The sequence below is a fragment of the Mustela lutreola genome, chromosome 1, assembly GCF_030435805.1.
Source record: "Mustela lutreola isolate mMusLut2 chromosome 1, mMusLut2.pri, whole genome shotgun sequence".
Lineage (NCBI taxonomy): Eukaryota > Metazoa > Chordata > Mammalia > Carnivora > Mustelidae > Mustela > Mustela lutreola.
This window is the reverse complement of record NC_081290.1, coordinates 217,058,241-217,074,620: the sequence shown is the minus strand read 5'-3', so window position 1 is coordinate 217,074,620 and position 16,380 is coordinate 217,058,241. Positions and strand designations below refer to the sequence as shown.

Below are 16,380 nucleotides of genomic sequence, written 5' to 3'. Positions count from 1 at the left end.
GGTTTTTTTTTTTCTTTCTCTACTATCCTAAATATTCTTAGGCACAAGCATTATCTGTTGATGACAACAGCCCATTTGCCTCTAATCAGCCTCTTTAGAAATACCTTACGATTTCAGTCTATTACCTGCTCGAATGCTCCAAGGAAACAGTGATTTGGGGAGTAGTAAGTAACTTGGATATGGAGATTAAATCAATTCAGCCTATCCTTTGTCTATATTGCTTTTATTTTTTAATGTAAGTGCTTCTGTTATCACAATCATCCAGCTGGCATTTTAAGTTGCTACATGAAAAAAATCCAAAAAACAAACAAAAAACCCCTATTGTTCCATTTTTAACCTGACTTAAAAAAAGAAAAAGAAAAAAAAAAGTAAGCCATGAATACACGTGCAGTATGTATGTATGTATGTATATGAATGTGTCTTTTATTATTATGGGTATGTAAAATCACACCCTTCCTTTGCATAAAGCAGGAGATCTAAAATTAAAAACTGGGCGAACATTCTGTTGGATTCTCTGTTTGAGGGCATATAAAGAGAATTTCCTTTCCTTTGTCCACAGAGGTAATTTCCTACTAAAAATCTTATAAAAATGGATAGTGAAAAAAAAATCACAAAAAATGTATAGGTAGAAAGAGCTATAGTGATGGATTATTCTGTTCAGTTTCTTAAATTGGAGTCCTTAGTTTGGAAGACTGTGGACTCCCCAAAACTGTATGTAATATTTTGTATTAATGTCATTATATTCGCTTTTAATCAGGTTCTCAAAAAGATACATTACCCAGAAAAGATCAATATCTATTAATCTAGTCCAAATGAGAAATCCTAACCCCAGAGTGGGAGCGACTTGCCAGTTATACCACAGGCCAGTGACATCTACAGCTGCAGAACCAAACTCTTAAGGCTCTGATGCTAGTCCAGATGCAAATAGATTTTTTTCTTCAACTTGCATCCTCTTGTGAAAAAAACACTGCCTGCTTTATTTATTGCAAAAGTAAACGTACTTTATAGAGTTCTCATGATACCATTTTAATTTTAACATCTACTGCCACTGACATGACCATTTTAAGACCTGTCGGACAAGACATAGGCCCAGAGGGGGAACAAAAAATCCCTCAAAACAACAAAACAAAACTCTCTCTCTTCTACATGCACGATAAAAATCTAATTTATTATTACCTACAGAAGCAGAGACGACTTTAATTTAACACTCCATGTTTGAACATCGACTAGAATTTCAAAGAGACAAAGCTGTTCATCCAGAATAGCAGACCTACCTGGAAAGAGGTCTCCTTTTCTGAAAAAAAAAAAAAAAAAAAAAAAAACTTCTTTTCCTGAAATTAGGCATATTACTATAATCACATCAATAAACTATGATCAGAAAAGAGTCAGTATTGCATATCAAGCCTCCTACTAATTCAAATTCCTTTCTGTGTTTTTATGAAAATTCTTTTTAATTTAGAAAGTGTTGCCAAGATGTACTGGTTATCAAATATGCCTTCAGAGCTAAATCTGTAGGAACATTGCACATTTCCCATATCTTTTTCTGACTTGTCTTCCCTCCACAGAAGGAAGAAGAAAGAATTCCAAGGAAAAGAAGAAATATCTATAAGTAATACGTTCAGGGGCATTCAATGCTAGGTGGTTTACCATGCTTGATTGCTATTGGTGAATCAGAGCAAAAATATGATGGTAATATCTGTCATGTTCTGTGAAACCAGGCACAATTTTACAAAGGCAAGATAAGTCATTTTACTTATTTCAGCAATGTGCTCTACTTGATAGCGATTGATAGACGTCTACAAAACAAAATCACTAACCTGCAAAAATGACTAAATTCTTAAGTAGGGAAATGTTTTCCTCTGAGCCCAGAATATAATGGTCAGTGAGCATAAAGTGATAGGATCATGCGGTATTGTCCTAACAGTGACTTTAAACTTGATAATTTCCCCTTCAAGACCCTGAATACCAGATAGCACAACAAATAATATTCCTGATTCTGAGCTTAAATTCAAATAATTAATGAAGTATTTCCTCTTGTGTAGAAAGTAAAGTACAGGGTTTGGTTGTTGGTGTTCAGGAATGTCACTGCACTTTCCATGTCTCCAGTATAAACCAACATGTGGCAAAAGAGAGATATTGTATATCTCAGTGATGACTGAGAGACACAGTGCTCTTCAGTCTCAAAGTGCAAATTAAACAAAGTACCTTCAGAGGTGAAAAATAAGACAATCTACGTTGGGGAAGAAAGTAAATAAGAATAACAGAGGCCAAAATGCTGGACAAGGGAAAAAGTTATTAGTCTATATATTCCATTATGTTTTACAGTAGTGATATTTTCCTCATTACTATGCAACAGTAATAGATTAAATAAATTGCAGATGAAAAAGACCTATTAAATCATCGTGTCTAATGTATGCAAAGGAGGGCAGATTTCCGTAGACAGAGGAAAAAAGAAGAAAGAAAAAATATAAAATTAGCAACATCTACCAAAGTTCATTCGACATGAAGGCCACAGACATCAAATAGAGGTATTAGCATCAGTAGTGAGGAAGAGGAGACACAAAGTACCCGTATTAATACAGAGTCCTGTGCTGTATCTTCAAACATCTACTATATTTGCCTGGAGCTTTCCTCAATCAAAGCTACTCTGTTGATACTCATGTAGAAAATGTAATCTGAGTTTCAATGCATTTTTAATTTCATTCAATCTTGCATGTGTTCAACCAAAAACAATTTAAAGAGGACCAAGGCTATCAGCCTCACAGTGAGCAAGTGCGGTGCCTCCCTAGGGAGTTCTTGAATCTGCCATAAAAATCAACAGTGTGCATCTAATAGTTTTCTTTTCATTTGAGCACTGGAAAGTGAATCATCATAGCAACTATTCTTCAGGGCCTCTTTGGTTTCCCGATTAAACATGTAATGTGACCTGTCATCTTGCCACATCCTCTGCTTTTCCATTTTAAATAATTATAAATAAGAAAACCTTGCTACTCTTTGGCATGGTACAGCTACTTGATTCAGCTGAGCTTCGAAGTCTTGGAAATTGCACTCATTCCTTGTTCAGAGTCCCGGCTCCTCTCAAAGGCTTTCAGCTGAAAGATTCTTTATTGTATTCAAATCTTGTCCCATATGGGTTGTTTTGGTTACTCAGTTTATGAAGAGTCTTAGAAATTGAACTGGGTCCGCAGCAGAAAACACCAACCGTTTTCCTGGTGAGAGAGAGGGAAAAAAGGGAAAATCAGGTGGAAAATTAGGCAGAACATAACACGAAGTATGGGTCAGGAGTGTGTTGAAGGTATTAATGAAGTTCATTTCTTGCTGCTTTGCATATGGAATTAACTTCCCAATTATTTCCAAATGTAAATGATCACCATGAAGGTGTTTTATGTACTTCATGCTTCCCTGCTAGAATTCAGGATAATTCAAAGAATCTAATTCTGAGCACAGATTTGCTTATAATCAGACAGAAAGTGAGCAGTCTGCCCTCAGCCTTTCCATTAGATGCACGAACCAAATCAAGAGCAGCAGTGGATAGATGTCCATCCACACTGGATCATGTCAGTCTTCTCTTACTGGATGTCTTAGATGCATTTTTCTAAAGATCCCATGAATTGTCTTGGGCAGTGATGAGTAAAAGAAAGAAAGCTACTACCAGTTTGAAAGGATAATTCTAAGTAATTTATATCCATGTTGAAACAAAAGCATATTAATCTGTATCCATTTTCTTGTTTATTTATGCACTGTGATAACTGCACCAAATGCCAAGCAGGTTTATTGTTGCTAACATAAAATTTTAGTAGATAAAATTATACATATCCCTAACAAATCGACTAAATAAATCCCAGGAAATGACTGGTATTTCACATCAATCTTCTTCCGAAGTTTGTTATTTGCACTGAATTCTTCCTAGGATACCAAAATGATTAACAATTCATATCCTATCTTAGATAAATATAGTATGTCCTCATTATCTTATCTGAGAATAAGTGGTGCTGAAAAAAAACCCAGGAAATCCATTTTGATGGGTACCAAGATTTTGTAATATATATTTAAAAAATGGTTTTACTGTAACTTTCTACCTTGAAGAATGAAACAAAGAACTACAAAAATAGAATTTTCACTTGTGGCTAGACTTACCCTCAGGCATTGAAAAACTAGGGGGAAAAACCCAATATATGGAATAAGTATTTTCAGATACTAGACAGTAGGTAGAACAGAACAGTGGATTCCTAAGATAAAGAGAAAAAAAACCAAGGTGAGAAAACCAATTGCCAGCAACTGTCTTTGCTTACGGCCTGGAGGCAATCTACAGCCTACAGCACAGAGAAACTCAAACTGAGGCTGGGATTCCCATTGAGCTGAAGAGACAAAAGAATGGAATTCATGGACAACAAAGTGGCTGGAATTTGTAGAAGGGGAGAGAGATCCAAGGACAGAAGCTCTATCCTCAAGTCTTTGGCTGAACACTGATGTGCTCCTCTGTGAGAGGAAACTACGTGAATCTGGATGAAGAACTAGCAGGGAGAAGTAAGGCAAACAACTCCGAGTGACACAAGGTTGTGAATAATTCATATTCCCACAAGCCAGAACGGAAAGATCTCCTTATCATACGTGGGCAATGGGTAGTGTTCTAGAAAGTTATCACCTTACTTGCAAGAGGCAGGATGGATGTTGGTAAAATTAGCCTGAGACTGAAGGTGCTCTGGATCTATACCCGGAAAGATCAAACTGAACCCAAGTCACAAAACTTCATGCCAGAAACAAGTCCAACAGTATTGAAAAGAGATCAGAATCTGGCACTGAACATCTAAACTGCACAATGTACAGTACTCCGTGAGAAATCACCGAGAATTTTCTAAACCAAAAGTGGGAGTGTTATGGGCTGAATTATGTCCCCTCAAAATTCATTATGTTGAAAAATCAAACCGCCAGTACTTCAGAATATAGCTGTATTTGGAGATGAAAGTTTTAAAGATGTGATTAAGTTAAAATAAAGTTTTAGAGTAGATCCTATTCCAATCTGACGAATGTCTTTATAAGAGAATATTGGATACACAGAGAGACATGAGAGAACACCAATGCTCAGAAAAAAAGATCATACGAAGAGGCAGCAAAAGGGTCATCATCTGCAAGGCAAGGAGGGAGGTTTCCGAGGAAATCAACCCTGCTGGCATCTTGATATCAGTCTTCCAGCCTGTAGGGCTTTGAGAAAATAAATTTCTGTTGTTTAATCTACTCAGTCTGTGGGATTTTGGTACGGAAGCAAGTCCTAGCCAACTAATACAGAAAGAAGAAAGATCAGTCAACAGAAACAGGCCCAGAATGACAAAAATGATGGACTTATCAAACATTTCATCAAAACAGTTATGAGAAACATGTTTCATTATATTCAAAGGAAAGCATCACCATGATGAGAAGAGGAAAAGAAGATTTTTAAAAGGCCTAAGTGGAAAGTCTAGTGATTAATGGAATATTTAAGATCATAAATATTTTGATGGGTTAACAGACAAATAGGAACTGGAGAAAGTAAACTTAGAGGCCTGGTGCTACAATCTATCCAAAAGGACCACACAGAGAACAAAAAGATGAACAGGAGCTCAGTGACCTGTGGCACAATATCAACTATTCTAACACAGATGTAATTGTAGTCCGAACATGAGAGAAGACAAAGGGAAAGAGAAAAAAAAAAAAACACTCAAAAAATAGTTGCCAATTTTCCCCCCAATTTGATGAAATCAAATAAATAGATCCAAGGATCTAATGAACCCCAAGGAGAATACACACACAAAAAAAACATGCAAGTCAATATAATAAAATGAATCATGGAATAATATATCAAAAACTAATGATGTACTGTATGGTGACTAACATAATTTAAAAAATTTTTTTAAATAAATAAAATAAATAAAATTGAAAACCAGTGACAAAGAGAAAAATATAAAAATAGCCAGAGGAGGCAAAAAGACACACTACAAATAAATAAACACACGATGAAAGACGGAGCTCTTATGAAAAACTATGCATGCAGTGGGGTGGGAAGTTGGGCGAGCCTGGTGGTGGCTATTATGGAGGGCACGTATTGCATGGCGCACTGGATGTGGAGCATAAACAATGAATTCTGGTACACTGAAAAGAAATTAAAAAAACAACAACCATGCATGTCAGGAGGCAATAAAGCAACATTTTCAAAGTGCTGAAAAACAAGAGAAAATCCATCTATTCCATACCAAGCAAATTCTACACTAAACACAAATAACTTTCAAAACTAAGGATGGAATACAAGGTTTTCAAACAAAAAGGGAGAGAATTCATCACCAGCAAACCAGCACTATCAAGTATATTAAAGAAAATTATTCAGGAAGGACAATGAAATGAGATGAAAATTTGAATCTACCCAGAGGAATAAAGAGTACAAAAATGGTAAATGTGTGAATAAATATAATGTGCATTTTGTCTCATTTTTAATCTCTTGGAAATATAATTGATACCTGAAAGAAATGTACTAACAATGCATCATGGAGTTTAGAGTATATGGAAAAGAATGATAGATAAGAACAATAGCCAAAGATATGCAGAGGGAATGGAAGTACAGAAAGTGGTATATTATTATTTGGAGTTCACCGTGATAAGCCAATGATGTACACTCTGAACCTATAACAATATTCCTCTGATTTTAGCTTCATCAGAATTATTTGAGGGACTTCACAGACCATAGACCAGCTGGTCCACTGACCATCCCTAGAGCTTCTGACACGGGAGATCTTGGATAGTGCTCAAGAATTAGCTTTTCTAACAAGTTCCAGGTGATGCTGGTCCAAGGAATAAAATTTGGGAGGTAATGCCTTAAAGAAATCACTAAAAGCAAATAGACAGAGAAGTATGGCTAATAGGTCAATATAGGAGAAAAAAAATGGAGTCATAAATGTACTCAATCTAAAAGAAGGTAGATGAAGAAATAAAGAAAGAAAGAAAGAAAGAAAGAAAGAAAGAAAGAAAGAAAGAAAGAAAAAGAACAAATGAGATAAATAGAAAGCAATAGTAAACTGTTGGATTTAAACCTAATCAAAGGGAGCCAAGAATACTCAATGAGAAAAAAAAAAAATCTCTTTAATAAATGGTGCTGTAAAAACTGGGTATTTACATGCATAAGAATGAAACTGGACCCTTATTTTATACTACTCACAAAGATTTACTTGAAAAGAATTAAAGACTTAAATATAAGATCTGAAACTGATGAGGGAGCATGAGGCTGGCTGAAGAAAAGCAAAAGCTGGCGCCTTGCACCCCCTCTCCATCCGCTCCGCCTCTGTCATAAGTGTAGCATCCCTCAGGCAGCCCTGACTGCCATGAACAATAAGCAAATAGTTAACTTGCAGAGCTCACAATCCTGCTAGACAGGAGTCTCTCTTGGCTTACAAATGTCCTAAATCTCACTAACAAAGACGATTGATAGCAGGATTGTGACACCCCACCAAAAAGTCTCCCAACTATCTTAACGTTAATGGCTGGTCTAAAGACAACATTGATCCAGCAGCAAGGGCAAGGCCTTCGGCAGGCCTGGGACATCCAGGCACCTTGCAGGTCCTCTTTAGCATATGAAAACTCCACTACAACCTCCCTTCCCCTCACCTTCCCCCAACAGCAGGGTACCTAACCTGCCATCCCTCACTACCCCGGGCGGCAGCTCTTCCTGCCCACGGGTCCTGTCCCCGTGCTTTAATAAACCACCATTTTGCACCAAAGATGTCTCAAGAATTCTTTCTTGGTCATTCGCTCCAGACCTCAGCCCACCAAACCTCACCTAGGTTCTAGAACTTCATCAAAACTATCAAACTTCTAGAAGAAAACACAGGGAAAAACTCCTCGACATTACTCTTGGCATTAATTTCATGAATATGATACCAGAAGTACAAGCAATAAAGCAGAAATAAATATGTGGGACTGTACCAAATTAAAAACCTTCTGTACAGTGCAAGAAATGATCAACAAAATGAAAAGACAGCCTTTGGAATGGGAAAAAATATTTGTAGTCTACACATCTGATAAGAGGCTAATATCCAAAATATATAGGAAATAATACAACAAAATAGCAAAAAAAAAAGACAAGAAAAAAGAAGAAAACTAATAAAATAATAGGAATTGAATTAAAAAATGGGCAAATCCTGAATAGAAGTTCAGGCTATTCAAAATAGCCAAAAGGCACCTGCCAAGATGTTCAGTATCACTAATCTTCAGGGAAATGTAAATGAAAACCACAATGGGATAACATCTCACACCTGTTAGAAAGGCTATTATCCAAAAGATAAAGAGGCAACTGTTGCCAAGAATGTGGAGGAAGGAGAAACCTTGTGCACTACTGTGGGAATGTAAATTGGGGAAGACACTGTGGATAATGGTAAGGAGATTTCTCAAAAAATTATAAATAGAAGCACCATATTATCCAGCAGTACCTCTTGTAGGTATACATCCAAAGGAAATGAAATCATTATCTCAAAATATATCTGTACTCCATGTTAATTGCAGCTTTATTTATAGTAGCCAAGACACAGAAACAACCTCAGTGTCCACCAATGGATAAAGAAATCATGATGTGATACACATACATATTTATATCACACACAAACAGAGCAGTATTATTCAGCCATAAAAAAGAAGGAACTCCTGCCATTTAAAACAACATGATTGGAACTTGAAGGTACTGTGCTGATACAAATCAGACAAAGAAAGACAAATACTCTTTGAGCTCAGCTATATGTGGAATCTAAAAAAATAATAATAAATAACAACCCACCAAAAAAACCCCAAACTCATTGAAATAGAGAGCCAATTGGTGGTTACCAGTGATGAAGTCCCAGAACCTGAGCCAGCTTTTGCTTTGTCCTCAGCCAGCCTCCTGCTCCCTCATCACCAGGACCAGATGGGAGAGGTAGGGAATGGGGTGAAGGTTGACAAAGAATTATAGACTTCTAGTCATAAGAAGAATAAATTCTGGGAATGTAACATACAGTGTGGTAACTATAGTTAACAATACTGTGTTGTATACCTGAAAGGTGCTAAGAAAGTAGATCTTAAAAGTTTTCTTCACATACACACACACACACACACACACACAAATTGCAATCATGTGAGGTGATGGCTGTGTTGATTAATCTTCTTGTGGTAGTCATTTTGCAATATATATACATATATTAAATCATTACATTGTACATATTAAATTTACACAGTTATGTGTTAATTTTATCTCAATAAAGCTGGAAAAGTCCAACACTATTTTTACTTCATGAAATAATAAAATGTAATATATTTTGTAATGAATAAATATAATAAAATGCAATAATAATAATAATAATATATAATGGAATAGTTCAAACACTACAACTAAATCCTCCAACTAAAAAACCCCAATAGGGGCGCCTGGGTGGCTCAGTGGGTTAAGCTGCTGCCTTCAGCTCAGGTCATGATCTCAGGGTCCTGGGATGGAGTCCCGCATTGGGCTCTCTGCTCAGCAGGGAGCCTGCTTCCCTCTCTCTCTCTCTCTCTGCCTGCCTCTCCGTCTACTTGTGATCTCTCTTTGTCAAATAAATAAACAAAATCTTTTAAAAAATTAAAAAAATAAAAAACTCCAATATACATGAAACAAAAACCAATAGGACTATAAAGATATATAAATCTATAATTATAGCCAATGGTTTCAAAACTCTTCTCTCTGTAATTGACAGAACAAGTAGAAAATCAGTAAGCGTACTGAAGACCTGAATACTACTATCAAGCAATTAGAACAAATTGATATTTATAGTGTACTCTATCCCCAAACAATGGAATACAAATTCTTTTCAAGTGTGTGTGAAACATTCATCAAGACAGACCATATTCTGGATAGTAAAACGATCTCAAATAAATTTTAAAGGATTGAAATCACAGAGTATATTTTCTCAACAGAACCCAAGTGAACTAGAAATCAAAGCCAAAAAGATATATGCAGAATCACATGTTTGGAAATTAAACAAAATACTTATAAAATAACCAATGGGTCAGAGAAGAAATCACGTGGAAAATGTAAAAATATTTTGAAGTGCATAAAAATAAAAACATACCAACATTTGTGTGATATAGCTAAAATGTTGAGAGGGGAATTTATAGTACTGAACACTTTTATTAGAAAAGAACAAGGGGGGTGCCTGGGTGGCTCAGTGGGTTAAGCCGCTGCCTTCGGCTCAGGTCATGATCTCAGGGTCCTGGGATCGAGTCCCGCATCGGGCTCTCTGCTCAGCAGGGAGCCTGCTTCCTCCTCTCTCTCTCTGCCTGCCTCTCTGCCTACTTGTGATCTCTCTGTGTCAAATAAATAAATAAAATCTTTAAAAAAAAAAAAAAAAAAAAAAGAAAAGAACAAGGGGATGCCCTTCCACGGATGAATGGATAAGGAAGATGTGGTCCATATACACTATTGAGTATTATGCCTCCATCAGAAAGGATGAATATCCAACTTTTGTAGCAACATGGACAGGACTGGAAGAGATTATGCTGAGCGAAATAAGTCAATCAGAGAGAGTCAATTATCATATGGTTTCACTTATTTGTGGAGCATAAGGAATAACATGGAGGACAAGGGGAGTTAGAGAAGAGAAGGTAGTTGGGGGAAATTAGAAGGGGAGGTGAACCATGAGAGACTATGGACTCTGAAAAACAATCTGAGGGGTTTGAAGGGGCGGGGGGGTGGGAGGTTGGGGGAACCAAGTGATGGGTATTAGAGTAGGCACGGATTGCATGGAGCACTGGGTGTGGTGCAAAAATAATGATACTGTTATGCTGAAAAAAAAAAAAAGAAAAAGGGTTTGAGATCAATGATATAAGGTTCTACCCAAAGAGACGAGCAAAAGAAAATCTTATTAATCCCAAAGTAAAAAAGAAGAAAATAAAACAGAAGTGTGAGAATAATTTAAACTTAATAAAATTTAGATTACTATTAAAACCAGATCTAGACATGTTAGGTTACTTAAATTGAATAAAATTGAACCATTCAGTTTATACCACCAAAAAACAAAGAGAAACAAAAACCAGAATGTGGTTTCCATGAAAATGAGAAAGCGCAGAGTCATTTTGTCTGTTTGTATACATTCTCCATCAACACTGCATTACAATAAGATACCATTACTTTCTTCATAGGGCAATTATAAAGTTAGATTTTCAATTTTTACAGACTTCTTGAAGGCTCCTCTTAAATATTCCACAACAAAATTATTTTTAAAGAACCCATATATCATATATATATTTTTACATTTTACATTATATATATATTTACACTTTATCATTTTAAAGCACCCATATAATATATATATATTTTACATATTACATATACATATACATATCATATATATAATTTTTTTTTAATTTACATTACACTCTAGTAGAGTTCTGTGTAATTTGAGGAGTTCCTCTATGTCACTCTCACTAACAATGAGATCCTGTAACTTTTTCAAGATCTATACTTAATCTCTGCAATCCATTTGCACTAAATTTGCATTAGGTCCAACAATCACCCAGAGATTATCTACAAAAACTTTGCTTTGCTGCTCTGGGTAGAGATAGATGCTAAAGCAAAGAATGTTGTTTGGAGTCAGATGTTAGGAACTAGTTCCATAAGTGTTCAATATACTTGTGCATATTTTCCTATTATACCAATCTTTGTTTTTCCATGGAGATTTGTAAGTGTGGGATCTTATAATAATGACAGCTTATTCACTCCTTGGAATATAGACCCAGAAGGTTTGAGTGACTTGACCCAGGGACACAGATCAAATGTTGGACAGCAAACCTAGGTGTTCTTAATCTCTATTGCTTTTGAAACACCATCAGGCAGGAGAATGTAGACACGGTCTCAGGCATTTCACCCAATCCCAGAGTAATAGTTTTCTACTCCAAAGGCCACATAAAGTTAATCCTTTATTTCTCTTTTGGATAATGTATAAATTCAACTAATATCTATGATTGATATATTTTTATTACAAATAATAGGAAAATGGACTTTGGTTTAGGTAATAAAATGATTTCCTGTCATCAAATACTAAATATCTTATAAAGTAATATTTAGAACATCTTCTATGTTTTTGAAAAATTAGTTGTTAACACTTTTAGTATATTACAGTAACATTCTGTTGTAATATATATAGTGAACATGATGGTTTCTTTCAATATCTCACTGTCCCCAAGAGGGGCATAGTAACATAAAATTGCTATTCTTTCTACTTGTGACCATGCTCTGCTGTAAATGAAGGACATTGAACTTTACAGCCAGGATTCATGTCTGAATTCTGACTCATTAACCATAGCTTGAGATAAATCATCTTTTTCGGGGAGATCCTATCTTCTTCACTTATAAAATAATGATGAAAGCAGGTGACTTCAAAAGCTCCTTCACATTCCTTAATCATACTATTACATAATTCATTTTCTGAATTAAAAAAAGGCACATATGGAAGGAACCACCTCATACACCTGTGTAAAGTAAATTGAATACAAATTGATTCAGCATTTTAGTTTTGATAGGACAGTATCTAAATCAATTACTATCTAAATCAATTACTCTTTGAGCCAGAAACTTCATTTCAAGGATGCTAACTTACTGCAATATTCCCACAAGAGCATGAGAAAGTGTGTGCAAAAAGAATTATCGTAGCACTATTTGTAACAGTAAAGGACTGGAGGTAACCTAAATATCCCTAAGTAGGGTATGGATCATGTTATCCATATTCTAGAGAATACTTTGGGGTAAAATCACATGGAAATTATCCATGAACAATATATGAGTGTACCTGAAAAAGACTACACTGAAGAATTCTGTATTATAGATTCATGCAACTTTTTATTTTTCACTTTTTTCAATTTTTTGTTTAAAAATTAAGGTTCATAATCTCAGTGTACAGATTTTAAATATGTATATGCATATACATACACATATATATGAATATAGACTTTTATAAGTATGTATGTGTGTCTCTACCTATTCTCTCAGTAATTTATGTACTCAAGGTTAACCAACATTTTACATCTAAAATAAGGAGTTCTGTTTAAATAGAATCTTTTTTCAAGTTAGTGAACCCTTAAGATGTTGATCTTTTCTTTTCCTAAATATGCCATGTAAAATTTTTTTTAAAAAATAATGTGTTTTAGGTGCCTGTCCAGAGCAAAAACACGAAGTGAACGTGTTGTACAAAATGTCAACAGTAGATGGTGCACACTTGTTCTTCTTAAAGCAGCTTTGCTGTTTGAAGAAAATGAACCACCAACCAAATAAACATACAAAATCTAAGTCATGAACAGTTTAACAAATTAGAATTCTTAAGGCGTAACCAAAAATATCAATAATCCCAATCTAATTTCTTATAAGTGATCCTCTCCTGTTTTAGAGTTTGGTTTTAGAATTGAGCAAAGACAATAGCAACAACAACAAAATTCCCAAGTTTTCATCAGCACACTATAAAAACTAATACGAGAATGCTTGTCAGAAGTCCGGTGAATATCATTAAAGAGAAAGGAGTCTATGGTCCATGGTGAGCCCCAGGCGAGTATAACAAGATTATCATGTCTTAGATGGAAGATACTGGAGAAAGATGGGAGAAAAATAACCAAAACTAGTGTGACCTTTTATTAAGACTATAGATCACTTTTAACTAGAGCCTTATTACAGGACCTCTGTTTCCAAAGTAATGCTTCTCTCTTCAACCCAAAACTACTTCCTCAAGAGAAGGGAAATACAGAAATAGTTTCAAATATAACTACAACCTGAGTTTCATGGGTAGCTATATTACTTTTTAAAATTTGCTCCTAGGGCTCCACACTATAATTCCTGAAACAAAACCTCTGAAGATAGAGTCAAAGGACCATGATGATCAGTGATTCTTTCAATAAATCATAGTCATCCACAAATTCATAAATTGAAGCTTTTTTAAAACTCTTCATCCAGTCAGATACTTCATTCATTTATAGATATCCTTTTTATATTTATAAAAATGTAGTTTTTAAATCATGAATTGACCAACTATATACTACGAGTTATCATGATCAACCTAGAAGAGCCATAGGATCTAAGGGAATTTTTTAAAAATTAAGTCTTCAATTTATCTACATTCTTACTAGAGAAGTATGTTTACCTAAGCAACAAAAATATGATTAGTTCAAATGTAAAAATACACTGAATTTTGATAAATTCTACAAGTTGAAAGGACAGAAATACAAGTTCAAGTAGAAAAAATAAGGTAAAATTTCCAAATGCTAATGAAAGCTTGTTTGTATAACTTTCCAATATAGGAGGTTAGTATCAAAAAAATTGATATTTCAATTCCAGTAGGCATGTTTAAAGAGTTACACGAATTTCAAAATGTCAACACGTGCAATGTGTTAGAAATTAGAGTTTTGTGACTATTTAAACTTTTGATGAAACTACTTCAATGCCAAATTTAAAATGTCTGAGTAGGTATACGGTTTTCAAATTGCTTTGAGAATTCTCACAGACCAGTGCCCTGAACTACAAGTTTACAGAAGACAAAGGTGTTGGCTAGTATGTGCCCTCAAGTGAACGCTCTCCTTCCACAGTCATCTCTACAGATCACAGAGACGTATTCCATAATGCTAAGATTCCTCAGAGGATTTTCGCTTCCAAGAAAAAAAAAATATGTTTGGAAATACTCCTGTTTTAGAGACTGCATAGTACAACTAAGGGTTTTTTAAAAATTTATTCATTCTCATAGAAAAGTTCAAAAATCTGATTTTTAAGTGCATTCATTGTTGGAACTGCTGGTAGAACTCCTTTATTTGTCAGTGTGATTTTGAAAAGGTTTTCCAGTGATCACCTGATACAGGATGTTGGAATGAATACCCATTTTAACACGGGTCTACAGAAATTTGAAAGTCGGTAGGAGAGTTTCATTCATAAATACTTTAATAGACTATTTCAAAGCCAAATTCTAATGATTTGGTGTCCCAGATATGTGAGGTGGTCCCTCCCTTGCCTCCTCCTTTGCTAGTGATAATTGAGTGTTTAAGCGATTTTGTAAGTTGTAAACCCATTACCCAATTCATCTTTAAAAACTACATTTAATGACTTGAAAATATTTTAATTTGATCATTAGCCACATGGCATATTTCCTGAGCAACAGTACTTACCCTCTGTTACATTTTGCTATTTCATCAAACAGAAGTTTCCACCGAGGACGTCCAATAAAAAGTCTTGAATTCAGTGCTTGATATTTTTCTCCAATTATTTTCTGCCAAAAAGAAATCACTATATTTTATATGACACAGGGTTGGACGAATAACCGACTTCTCTAACATTATTTCTACTGGTACTGTGGCTTCCTACCAAATTGCTGTGATATCAAGAATATAAGTATAAAATGGCAAGCTATTAAGTACAGTCATTTCGAAGCATCATTTCCTTCCTCTTTTCCTTTAAAATCCATTAACTTCTTGAGTGCCATTATTACAAATGGCTGATTTTCCTAGACTTTAGTTTGTTGCTTCATTTTTAACAACCGTAGTGTTAAAGAATGCACTTTAATTGCCTACTCTCAAAACGGGTGCTACACATAAACGTTATTGAAGTGCTTTTGCACTGCCAATACAGTCATCATATTTGGCTCATTATATGAGTAAAATACTACAAACTGTCCTCATAAGTTTGGGGAAATGATCCTAGGCAAGACAGCCTAAGACAGAAGGGCTCCAAATCTTGGGTCTATCAACAAATAACTTTTAAGGGGCTGGTGTTTGCAGTAAACAGGAGATTAGATCTGGATTGGCAATAAAGGGTCAAAGGGAAGTGAGAAGAGAGGGCAAAGTGATGGCAGGCAGACAAACTGAGAACCAGTGCAACGTACCCTCCAAACCTTCATTACAGCCATAGCATGAGGAAGAATGATACTGACTTGTTTCATGAGAATAGTAAAAGTGAATTTTTTTTTCTTTTTTTTTAACCTACCAAGTGGGGTAGAAATCTGACTAGAAAAAACAGGGTTAGACTAGTTTTGAAGTTATTGACAACATTCGTACTTTGTATTCCAAGTATTTTAGAAAACATATAATGGAAAATACTAAAATATAACTCGTGAAAGCATCCATCCCCAGACTGACACCCCTATGTAACCCTTCACTGTCATCTGTAAACATCAGTTTCTTCATCTAGAACATGGGGATATCACCAACATCCATCTCTTGGATCTGTAGGAATTACACAAGATAATATGAAATGCTTAGCACAGTGTCTAGCACAGTTAATAAATAATGTGTGATGGCTATTACGACATTTTTAGATTCCCTTGAAGAGAAGAAATAAACTTAATTAGGTATGTCCTTATCTTGTCTCTCCACATAAAAACTCCCCTTGAT

General features: G+C 35.2%; 1 protein-coding gene across 2 annotated transcripts in view; it reads right to left on the bottom strand.

The window, feature by feature from the left end:
• Window positions 1-206: 206 nt before the first annotated feature.
• The window catches only part of NOX4 (NADPH oxidase 4), a 177,669-nt gene continuing 161,495 nt past the window's right edge, over window positions 207-16,380 (bottom strand). The window contains exons 17-18 of one of the 2 annotated variants that reach the window (XM_059186909.1): window positions 15,160-15,260; window positions 207-3,209 (exon numbers count right to left, since the gene is read on the bottom strand). In XM_059186909.1, coding sequence (XP_059042892.1) covers window positions 3,089-3,209; window positions 15,160-15,260 — 222 coding nt within the window. In that variant the 3' untranslated portion in view covers window positions 207-3,088. Of the gene's footprint in view, window positions 3,210-10,984; window positions 13,598-15,159; window positions 15,261-16,380 lie in introns of those variants that run through there. The other variant, XM_059186903.1, reaches the window with a different exon arrangement.